General features: G+C 53.2%; 1 protein-coding gene across 2 annotated transcripts in view; it reads right to left on the bottom strand.

Annotated features, from left to right (window-relative positions):
* Nucleotides 1-718: 718 nt before the first annotated feature.
* The window catches only part of LOC123354258 (Golgi integral membrane protein 4-like), a 79,697-nt gene continuing 70,047 nt past the window's right edge, over nucleotides 719-10,368 (bottom strand). For both annotated transcript variants that reach the window (XM_044996098.1, XM_044996097.1), the window contains 2 exons: nucleotides 8,318-8,389; nucleotides 719-1,345 (listed from right to left, as the gene is read on the bottom strand). In XM_044996098.1, the coding sequence (XP_044852033.1) occupies nucleotides 1,235-1,345; nucleotides 8,318-8,389 (183 nt within the window). In that variant the 3' untranslated portion in view covers nucleotides 719-1,234. The remainder of the gene's footprint in view (nucleotides 1,346-8,317; nucleotides 8,390-10,368) is intronic.

Raw genomic sequence — 10,368 nt, 5'->3', positions numbered from 1 at the left:
GGGAGGTTAGCATTGTTTGCCGTAGTCAAACTGCTGGCTTTTTTCACCTCCCCTCCACGGTCCCTTCCAAACCATGCACAAGAGCGTTCAAACTAGCCAAAAATGTCAGTGAGGGGTTTGCTGCAAAAGTGTGTCCTACTCAGACCCTGCCCCGACCCCAGATGACTCTCTCCACTCAGTAAGACTCACCACTGCTCCTGCCTCCCACAAGCATTTCATCGGGACCAGTGGGACAGCAGGTCGTACGGGTCTAGCCACGGATCCGTAGGAAGAACCCAGCTACTGGTAACGTTGGCAGCTGCTAAGTGGTAAAATGATTGCTGCCTCTACCCTTTGCCAGAGATTTATCAAGGATACATTCAACTCAGCTGACTATTCTGGTCAGGGGACAGATGAATGAATCCACCCTGGGTGTCTATTTTGGTATAACCCTCCCCCACTCCTAACCACCCATGCACCCCCAGTCCCCAGCGGGGTCAGGATCCCATCAAGCCACCAGAAGTGACCCAAAAATTTACCAAGTTGAGATATTTGCCCCTTGCGCCCAAAGTTCTGTTTTAGTTTCCACTCCCACTGCCCCCGCTCTGGGCTCCAGCTGGTCAGTTGCTGATGGACCCCAAGTGTTTAAACAACCATGACGCTCCTTTTTTCCTAGCAACACCACTTCTAGGTGGGGTCTGCAGCCGGAGGCACGAGCCAAGATAGCAAACAGACGTCGTTTTAAAGAAGCACCATTAACCAAAGGATTTATAAAGAGATTCCTTTGTATTAGAGATCAGCCAAGTGAGTCCAGGGCAGCAGGCTGGGCCAGTGCAACCACTGGTGTCTCGTAGTTCTGCAGACATCTGCCTCTCCCGTGCCCCAAGCAGTAAAAAAATGAACAACAAAAAAAACCAAAAAAAACCTTCATCTGAAACAGGGGAGTGGGGAATAATAAACGGGGGGGGGGATCAATAAGCGCCCCCAAAAGAAGCAGCAGGATGTGGCCGCGCCAGGGGTCGGAGAGCACTTCTGCTTTCTCTGCCAGCGGGCGGCGTGGCCAAGATTGCACCGGGAACACACACACAATGTGCCTTTGGAAGCGGCCTGCTTGTGGGCTGACCACACGTTCCTCCGGCCTCGCCTTCGGAAGGTCATACCGGAGCCAAGTCTCTCGAGGAGATTCCTGCAACTCCTCCCTCCTGCTCCCATAACATGCCATTCTCCTCCCAGGCGCTCTGAGCCGCTGGCACCCTCAGTAGTAATCGTCCTTCTTGCTCTCAGCTCCTGGGACGCCCCCACGGTCCTTGTGCTCCTGCACTAGCTCCAGGTCCTCGTTATCGTCCACCTCCCCTCCGTGATCCTCCTATTTGCAGGAAGAAAGGAGAGACGGGGAAATCAACACGGAACAGAAAGCAAGAGCCCAACCCAGTCAGCTAAGTGGTCGCCAGCATTCGTGACTTCGCTACCAGTTAACGTGGGCTGGGATCCAGGAGATCTGGGTTTGATTCCTAACCCTGCCACAGCCTTCCCTGGTGACCTTGGGCAAGTCACTGAAAGTCTCTATCCCACCTGTTAAATGAGGATGACCATCCTTCCTCCCTCGCACCCTGTGTCTTGCCTCATCGGGTTAGATGTCAGGTCTCTGGGGCAAGGACCATCTCTTAGGCCCAGGTTACACTAGAAAATGAGGTATGATCGGGGTGTGAAAAATCTACCCCCCTGAGTGGCGTTGTTAAGCCAACCTAAGTCCCGGTGTAGACAGCGCTATCATCTACTCCCACAGGAGAAACCCTCCCACCGGCCTAGGCAGGGTCCACTCTGAAGCTAACAGTGAAGCTGCAGTGTTTTAAGTGGCATCAAGCCCTTACTGTGTGTCGCACTGTGCCACACTCACAGGGAGCTGGTCCCAGGGCACAATACTCTGGACTGGGGGGAGCGCCAGGGGTGCTAACTGGCCATTTAGCTGTAATTCACAGCTAGTTAACATCCCCCAGGATTTAACTGCATGAACCCCGCAGGTGCGAACTGACCAAAGTCCTCCTGTTTTTCAAGGACTACTTGAGTATGATCTCAGTTCCTGCAGACATATAGAAGAACATATACTTGGGATTCAGGGAAAGGGTGGGAGAGGATAGACTCCCAGGGTATTAAATGGCTGTGATTTACAATTAATTGGCCAATTAACACTCTGTCATTCCCTGGGTTCTGATGCACTTAGTTGGCATCTTTAGGCATGGATACCCAACCACCTACAGCTTGCAAGCAAATGGGGGTAGCGCTAAGTGGCACTTGGCTTGTGCCGAACTACTCAGAGATCGGCACTCACGATTCAGCACAAACAAAACATCCCAGGGCCTCATACTGCTCCGGAGCTCAGCAACCTTCGGGCTGGCCCCAGCTCCACAGGGGGAGCCTCTCCCGGCAGCCTAGGGCCCTGAGCACCAGCTGTATTAGAGCTGTTGGCCTGTGAGAGCATCACTCTCTCCCCTGCAGGGTGCTTACATGCAGCCGTGCACCTGCTCATTATGCTGGTGGGCCCGGACTGGTACTGAACAGGCAGCAGGCTAGGGAGAGACAGACGCAGCTTGGGCCCGTCTGAACACGACGCCACATCTGGCGCCGACGTAGCAGTTACAAGCCTTGTGCTGAAGCCCGAGGCGACTTGCTTCCTGCACCATGGACATCCCCACCCCACCACCAGCAGCACACACACGGGACAGGCAGGATGGGCTTTCTCCCCCCGGAAGGCTGACCAGCAGGGACGCTTTGGGGCAGAGGAGAGGGAGGGGCTCCAAGGTAGATTTTTATTACCAATGACGCTCGCCAGCAGCTTGGTCTCTCTCTCCTCATCGGTTTCTAGGAGACAGGCTGCTGCTGGCTTGGCTGTCGCCTGCTCTCTACTCCCTTCCAGCTTCACTGAATCAGCCAGGCCTAGAGCTTCGCTCTCTGACCCAGTTTCTAACAAGCACATTGAGCCGTTAAAATAGCAGAAGAGTCAAAAAGTGCTTCCAGGCCTCTCTCAAATCCCAGCCCGCGCGGGCCCGCTTGAATCGGGTACAAAGCACGGCTCAGGCTCAGAACCCTACCCCCAGGCTTTGGAAAGACTCCACTCCAGATCTGCTGCCTAGAGGCTATTGGAACTGACTTCCTAGACACACATTAGCTCAGGGGGTTGCAAACCTCTGTTTGGGGCCAACATCTAAACAGAGATTGTCATAGAATCTCAGGGTTGGAAGGGACCTCAGGAGGTATCTAGTCCAACCCCCTGCTCAAAGCAGGACCAATCCTCAACTATTTTTTTTGCCCCAGGTCCCTAAATGGGCCACCCCCAAGGATTGGGCTCACACCCCTGGGTTTAGCAGGCCAATGCTCAAACCACTGAGCTATCCCTCCATTGGGGACTTTCCCCCTCCCATTTCCTGGCCCCACCCCCATTGTCTCCCATCTGCCATCACATAACATCCCAGTGACAACTACAGCACTTACATGGGAAAACACCACTCGGCTGTACTTCAGCACACTGTAATGCAATTCAGTGGCTGGAGTCAAAGAAAAGGAGCCAGCCTCATGAGGTCTCCAACAACCACCAGCTCCATGCGGTTTGGGAAGCGCTGCTTTTGAGCGAATGCCAGGGCTCCATCCCCACCGAACATTGAGCTGGCGCACCATTATTGAGCTGCTGCGCCACTGCAGAGCTGCCCCGCACGGTACTACAGGAAACCTCCAGTGCAGCATACTGAGATTGCGAGGGCTAGCTCTCGCTACAAAGGGAGGAAGTGACCCTGATGATGGTGAATGAATAGCCTTTTTTTGGGGGGGGGGTGTGTGGAGGGGAGTCCCATGAGGAACCCAAATGACGCCAAGACAGAGGCAGGCTATGTCACACTACCCAGGCCCACAGGAAAAGCTTTCTAAAGCAGTGCAGTCAATGACAAAGGGCAGGGAGAGGAGCAAAGGAGGTCAGTAATACCCCACGTTCGGTCATGCCCCTTCCTTTCCCAGCAACCACCCTTCCCGCAGGGAGGAACAGCGAAACTCATGTCCTATATTGTGCAGGACTGCTGCCTTCCTCCCTCCAAACTTCAGACTGAGCCCACAGACTTATCACCAATCAATCAATCAAATGCCGCACATGTAACCTCTGATACAGAGGAAAATATCTTAACGCCCCCAGAGACAGCCTCCTCTCACGTAACACTGTCATTTGACATTAGGAAATAATGCCCCTGCTGAGCCAAGGAAGCCCACCCCTGCATCTGGCAAGAGGGGCCTAGTGTTCGGGGCACTGGACTGGGAATCAGCAGATCTGAGTTCTATTCCTAGCTCGGCCCCTGGCCTGCTGGGTGACACTTTGCCTCTCCGTGCCTCAGTTTCCCCATCTGTAAAATGGGAATAATGAGACCTCACTTGTAAAGTGCTTTGAGATTTATGGATGAAAAGAGCTCGACATTAACAACTATTTATTCTTCTTACATGCCATGAGAGAACGTTCAATGGGCTCAGTGGAGATGGTAGGCTGAGGGCTCCCTTCTGACGCAGTCGCAGGGCCAGGGTCCTGGAGCTACGGCTAAGGGCTGATCTCACAGTATGCATGGTGTTACGCACAAGCCATCCCAAGCTTTTACAGGGTTAGTGGTGGGGATCTGGCTGTCGACTGCAAGCCCCAAAGAGCTGTTTATTCAGCTTGCGCTTAAGGCCATCCCTGGGCGAGCTCTTAAGTAAAAACAGGGGAGCAAGTGGACCCCATCAGCCAAAGGGCAGTGGTAAAAGAGAGGCAGGAGATGGCGGTGGGAGGGGCAGGATGCAGCACTGGGACAGATCGCTAACTGAAGCTTCCCCTAGCCAGAGACAGGGAGGGAAGGGGACGCTGCATTGGTTTAGCTGGCGCTAAGGGGAACAGCACTGCCCACCCTAAATGATCCAAAACCATCACGTGGGGCCCCAAAATCATGAGACTGGCTTAAAAAATCATGAGATTAAAAATACATAAGTGTGAGGTCTTTTTCTTTGCCTTTGGAGCATTTAGGGTTCACGTTTTCCAGCTGCTCTCCTCTTATCATGGTTATTTATTCCATGACAGAAGTCGCACTGCAGAGCTGGGGTCAGCGCTCCTCCATGTGCCACCCTCAAACCCAGCCAAGACTGGCAGATTGGGGGGGCCTGCTCCAGTATCCACTGAAGTCAAGGGCGTTATTTCACCGATTTCCATGAGACTGGGATCAGCCGCCCCGATCTGCGGAGGGCTCAGCACCCACAGCTCCCACTGAGGTTCAGGGGGGCCTCTGAAAATCTGGCCCCTTTCTGCTATTGCAGAAGGTCATTCATTTCCCTAAATGTGAGCCAGGAAACCTCAGAATCCCCGCAGGCAAGGACACATCCAGCTTCCACAGATGGCTGCTTCTCAGGCACAGCATGGAGCAGGTGAGGAGAGCTGGGCATTATCTAGAGAAATTGCTCATTAACCCCCCTGGCAAGCCTTCCTCCTTCCCCGCCTCGCATTTGCGCCTCAGAATTAGAGATCCCTCTTTTCATGGTTTTGAAGTGGAAATTGCATTTAAATGTTACAAATCAAATGGCAGTAAAAATTCAAGAAGACTCCACAGGCAGCAACAAAGGGCATCTCCCTGGCTCTTCGCAATCAAAGACCTCAGGGAGGCTGTATCCAAGGCAAAATTAGCTTGCCAGGGTGCTGCGATTTAGATACTGAATTCATTTTGGGGACGAAAACTTAGATCTTGATAAAACAGCTCCCCATACACATACGTACACAAATCCCCGTTTAAATGGAAAATCATTCCCGCAATCGTCTCTCTTTTGAAGTTAAATGGAAATGGTTCAATTGAAAGCTCTGCCAGCATGGCTGCAACAATCCGGTTATTCTAGTGCATAGTGCCAGGCAGCGAAAGTGACTCAACATGGCTACAATCAGAAATGAAACTGACATGGCTGCGGTCACTGCCTAAACCAGGGCTTCTCAAACTGGGGGTCAGGAGGTTGTTACATGGGGGTTGCGAGCTGCCAGCCTCCACCCAAAACCTCGCTTCACCTCCAGCATTTATAATGGTGTTAAATAGAGAAAAAAGTGTTTTTAATTTATAAGGGGGGGGGGGTGTCACACTCAGAGACTTGCTATGTGAAAGGGGTCACCGGTACAAACATTTGAGAACTGGCCTAAGGGCAGGGCAAATAAACCACCAAAAATAAAACTCGCCAGTAGTGTTGACAATTTCTGACAATGCCCGAGCTCCCGGAGTCCTGTGATTAGGTGTGAACCTCAGCTTTAATTAAAAAAAAAAAAAAAAGTTTCTAGCCCTCCTGTCTGTGGAGAAAATTTTGAAAATGTGACCCCTTAAAAGGTCCATAACCAGAAGACAAATATTATATATTATTAGTAGTACCACAGGAAGAACCACCAAAAACTGTTATTTTAAAAAGCCTCTGGCATGAAAATAATCTCTCATTGTTCTATTCCTGGCTCTGAGATGATGTAGCCCAGTGATAGATGTGATAGAAACCAGCCAGCATTTAAATGGGGGGGGGGGAAGCTGGGGAAGAGAGGCAGCAAAGGGTTGCAGACCCAGCAAAAAACAATTTACACTGAGCTGGGTTGCTGAAGGGTGAACTTTAAGCATTGTCTTACCAAATCTGCTTCTCCCCGATGACACACATCACCACTACCGCTACATTTTTCAGACAGCGTTAAGCCCTGAGAACGCACCATAAAACCCTTGGCCTAAATTGTCCGGAAATGAGTTGAGACAGAGACTGCCTAACTTCAGACCCTTAAAGGGTCCTGATTTTCACAGGGTGGGTACTCAGCACAGGCTCAAAATCAGCCCCCCCCCTTTACAGCTGTCTCAAGTTGGGCACCCGAGATCACAGGTCACTTTTGAAAACACAGGCCAGTCAGAAAGAGAGGTTACCCCCCTTGTAGGATGGTTCTCTCCGAAATCTGCAGCTTTGTTTTGTTCACCCAAGTTAACTATGTGCTTATGCCCCACTGACTTGTGTACATGCTTGCGTGTTTGCTGACTCAGGGCCTTCATGGCTCGAGGCGTGAAATCCAGTCACCCACCTCTCTCAGCTTGCATAGCAACAAGCCATTTTTCACCACTGATCATGCATTTACATCAGCAGTGTCAGCATCCCCAGAAGGAGCCTTGGGATTCCTGGCTCTGGCTGCGGCAGAGTTAACAAGAAGTAGCTGAAGATAGGTAATCGCTCCGCTTTGAAAGCGGGCAGAAGCCCAGAGGGGACGGTTTCTGCTGGAGGCACTTATCTCCCATCCATTATTAATAACCGGAATAAACAGATGCCACAGCAAAATGCAACAGGCAGAGACGCACCGAGGAGATTGGGGGGCGGCGGTGTTCCAACTCTGCTCCCCAAATTAGACAATTTAAACCAAAAGTGGCATCTCGGCCGTGCTCAGTGAGCTGCTAGGGGGCAGGATTCAGCTCGCTGTGGAGATCAAACTACCAGGGAAAGAGGGGAGATGACAAGGGCCGATCCTGAGATTTCGATGAACTATCTCCTCTCACCCCCACCTCACTGTTGCAGCCAGAGCGTTTGGACCCCACTCCTGCATGGGGCTCCCTGCTGGCGGGTGCTGAGCCTGAATGCAGAGCTCTTAGCAGGATCGGGGCTTGGTTTGATCAGGGTGGGGGATGGAAGGGAAGCCCCTGAACAGCAAGGGGGCACTTGTATGGCCTCGGTGCTTTGCAACAGCTTGTGTATGTCATTACTTACGTGGGGGGGAGGGGATGAGGATTAACAAAATTAAAAGCCTTGTTCATCCTATTTATCAGCCAAGGCCTGATTTGCACAGGTGCTGAGCACCAGCGAGGCTAACTGAAGAAAAGGACAGCTTGGGGAGTGCTGAACACCATTGAAAAGAAGGGCTTGTGTGCACACATCACGCTACTACCCGAGGGCTCCCGCTGGGATCGGGGCCCATTCTGTTAGGTGCGGCACAACGGCATCGGAGAATAATGCCACCTAGCTCCTCTACAGCACTTCCCATCAGTATCATTATGCTCATTTTATACATAGGGAAACTGAGGCACAGAGCAGGGAGGGACTTTCCCAAGGTCACCCAGCAGGGCCAGGAATAGAACCCAGCTTTCCTGAATCTCAGCCCATTACATTGCAGAATGGCACGGTTCCTTGTACCAAAGAGCCTGACTCCTATTCCTAGGGTGCTGTGAGCTTTCCCCTAACGGCTGTCCCAACGCACACGTCTGGCCAACCACTGCACCAGGCTCAGCTCCTGGTCTCAAACACACCCGCAGCCGCACGACCGAACAGGAAATGAAGAGGAACCTCGGTGTCGTACAATTTCTTGCTCCTGATCTTCTTGGTAGTCGTCCATTGGCTCTTCCCTGGCTTTGTCTGGCCCAGCGGCACCCTGGAAACACAGGAGGGCAGACATTGGTAGGTCGGCCTGGTTTAAAGCTCCCAGAAGCACCCCCCACCCAACCCCAACCCTGACAGAGCAGCAAAGCCACTTTGGAGACACAGACTTTCATGTATTAGAGCCCCAGGTCTGGAGGCTGCTGAATCAAGACCCTGGAACATCAGAGGTGACCCCATCTCTGTTGGGTGCTTGTCCCCAATCAACGCTTCTGTCCCCTTTATCCTGCAGGCAACCAGGGGGCAGATGGAAGCTGCCAAGTCATTTCCCAGCTGCCACCCGCCTTTGCATCTGCCTGTGCATGGGAGCGCTCTCACGGTAGGGATCAGCTCTGTGTCAGAGCTCTGCACGGAGCCCGGGTGTGCAAGCAGCCACCCTGGGTTGAACAGTCCCTACAGACAGTGGGGAAGCATCTGTTAGAAAGCGAGAGAACAAGCTCGTTGGCAAAGCTGGGCAGCAATCGTACAGGGGAGCTAGCATCCACGTGCCAGGGGAGAGCCGTTCTGGGCTCTAGGCGACAGCAGGGAGAACAGTGTCACCGATCCCTGCTCCTCCACCCCACTGCAGCTGCCCAAGCCACATTAGCAAAGCACAGCCGAGTGCAGACCTTCCAGCCAGGAGCCGGCAGCGAAGACCATTCCTTCTATTTGCTGCCCATTAAAATGAGCGATGGCAGCTGTCTGGGAGGCAGCCTGAGAAAACACACAGCAATTCAGCCTTCCTAGTGCACGGAGGGCTGCAGAGCACCCCCTCACCCAGGGAAACCGCCGGGCTGAGCGGCTCGCACCGAGAAGGTCTCCGAACAGGAGCGCAAGGGGGAGTCACGATCGAGCACTCTCCACCCACGTGCAGGGCCGCAGCCTCAGCTGGGGGCCATCAACGCAGCTTCTCCGACTCCAGGTAAGCGCCGGTGATTCGCACCAGCTGAGGATCCGGCCCATGGCTACTGCCTGCTTGCAGGCTAGCAGGGAAGGAGCCCGGGCTGCTGCAGGGCACCATGGCCGAGCCCCTTAAAACAGGGCGTGGCCATGAGAGAAAGGGTCCATGGAGGGGGGAAGTCACTGGATCATTCTCCTCTCAATAGCAATGGCTGAGGGCTCCCTGCTCACTTGGGAATATTCATGGGTTTGCATCCTGGCTGAATCGGTTCAGCTGTTCATTATTTTGCTGTTGGCAGCATGGGCCAACAGGCTGGGAGCGAAGACACCAGGTTCTAGGCCCAGCTCCTCCACTGAGTCAGAGGTTGGCACTAGTGGCCCTGGCTCAGGAGAGCACCAGGACTGGTATCGGGCAGGGGCAGATTGTGCCTGACTCAACCCACAGCAGCCTGCCCAGCCGCAGAGTTAGAGACCAACAGAGCTGGATCTGAGGGGGATTTTCTTGGAACCTCTTGCTGGGCGAGCATGAAATATTAATGCTTCCGATAATTGACACCTCCCAGAGAGAAGGACTCAGCCATGCTGATACAGCTCCTGATTAACAGACCTTCACTCGGGGCAACGATTCAGCACCTCCTCATTCACCCGACGGGCTGAGCTGTGAGCCGGCCACCTGCTCCTGCCCGGAGCTGCACCGACACATGCCGCCCTCCAGACCCCGCAAATGGGACCCAAAGCGACTACCCTCCCCATTGGGCCCAGCAGGGAGCTAATTACAGCCTAAGGGAGCAGTGCTCCGACACCAAACCCAGCTGACCGCCCCAGTCAGAAAAGCAAGCGGGTGGAACAGAAGCCAGGCATTGTGCTAAGGTTTGCAGCGTTCGCATGGTGGGTTGGAGCAGGCTGAGTGGGGAGATCCAGTAAGAGAGAAAGGGAAGCAAACAAGAAAGGTAAGAGGGAAAAAAAAAAGACAGACGGGGAGAGTTCTGGCCTCTGGTTAGTTCTGTCCTCCCTAGGGCTGCTGACTTTATCCTTTCTTGTCAGCCATCTGACTGCCAATGCTCTATTTATACCTTGTGCTTATGCAGCTCTGGC

This window comes from Mauremys mutica, chromosome 21 (assembly GCF_020497125.1).
Source record: "Mauremys mutica isolate MM-2020 ecotype Southern chromosome 21, ASM2049712v1, whole genome shotgun sequence".
In the NCBI taxonomy this organism is placed as follows: Eukaryota; Metazoa; Chordata; order Testudines; family Geoemydidae; genus Mauremys; species Mauremys mutica.
The sequence above is the reverse complement of the archived record's forward strand: the minus strand, read 5'-3'. Positions and strand labels throughout refer to the sequence as shown.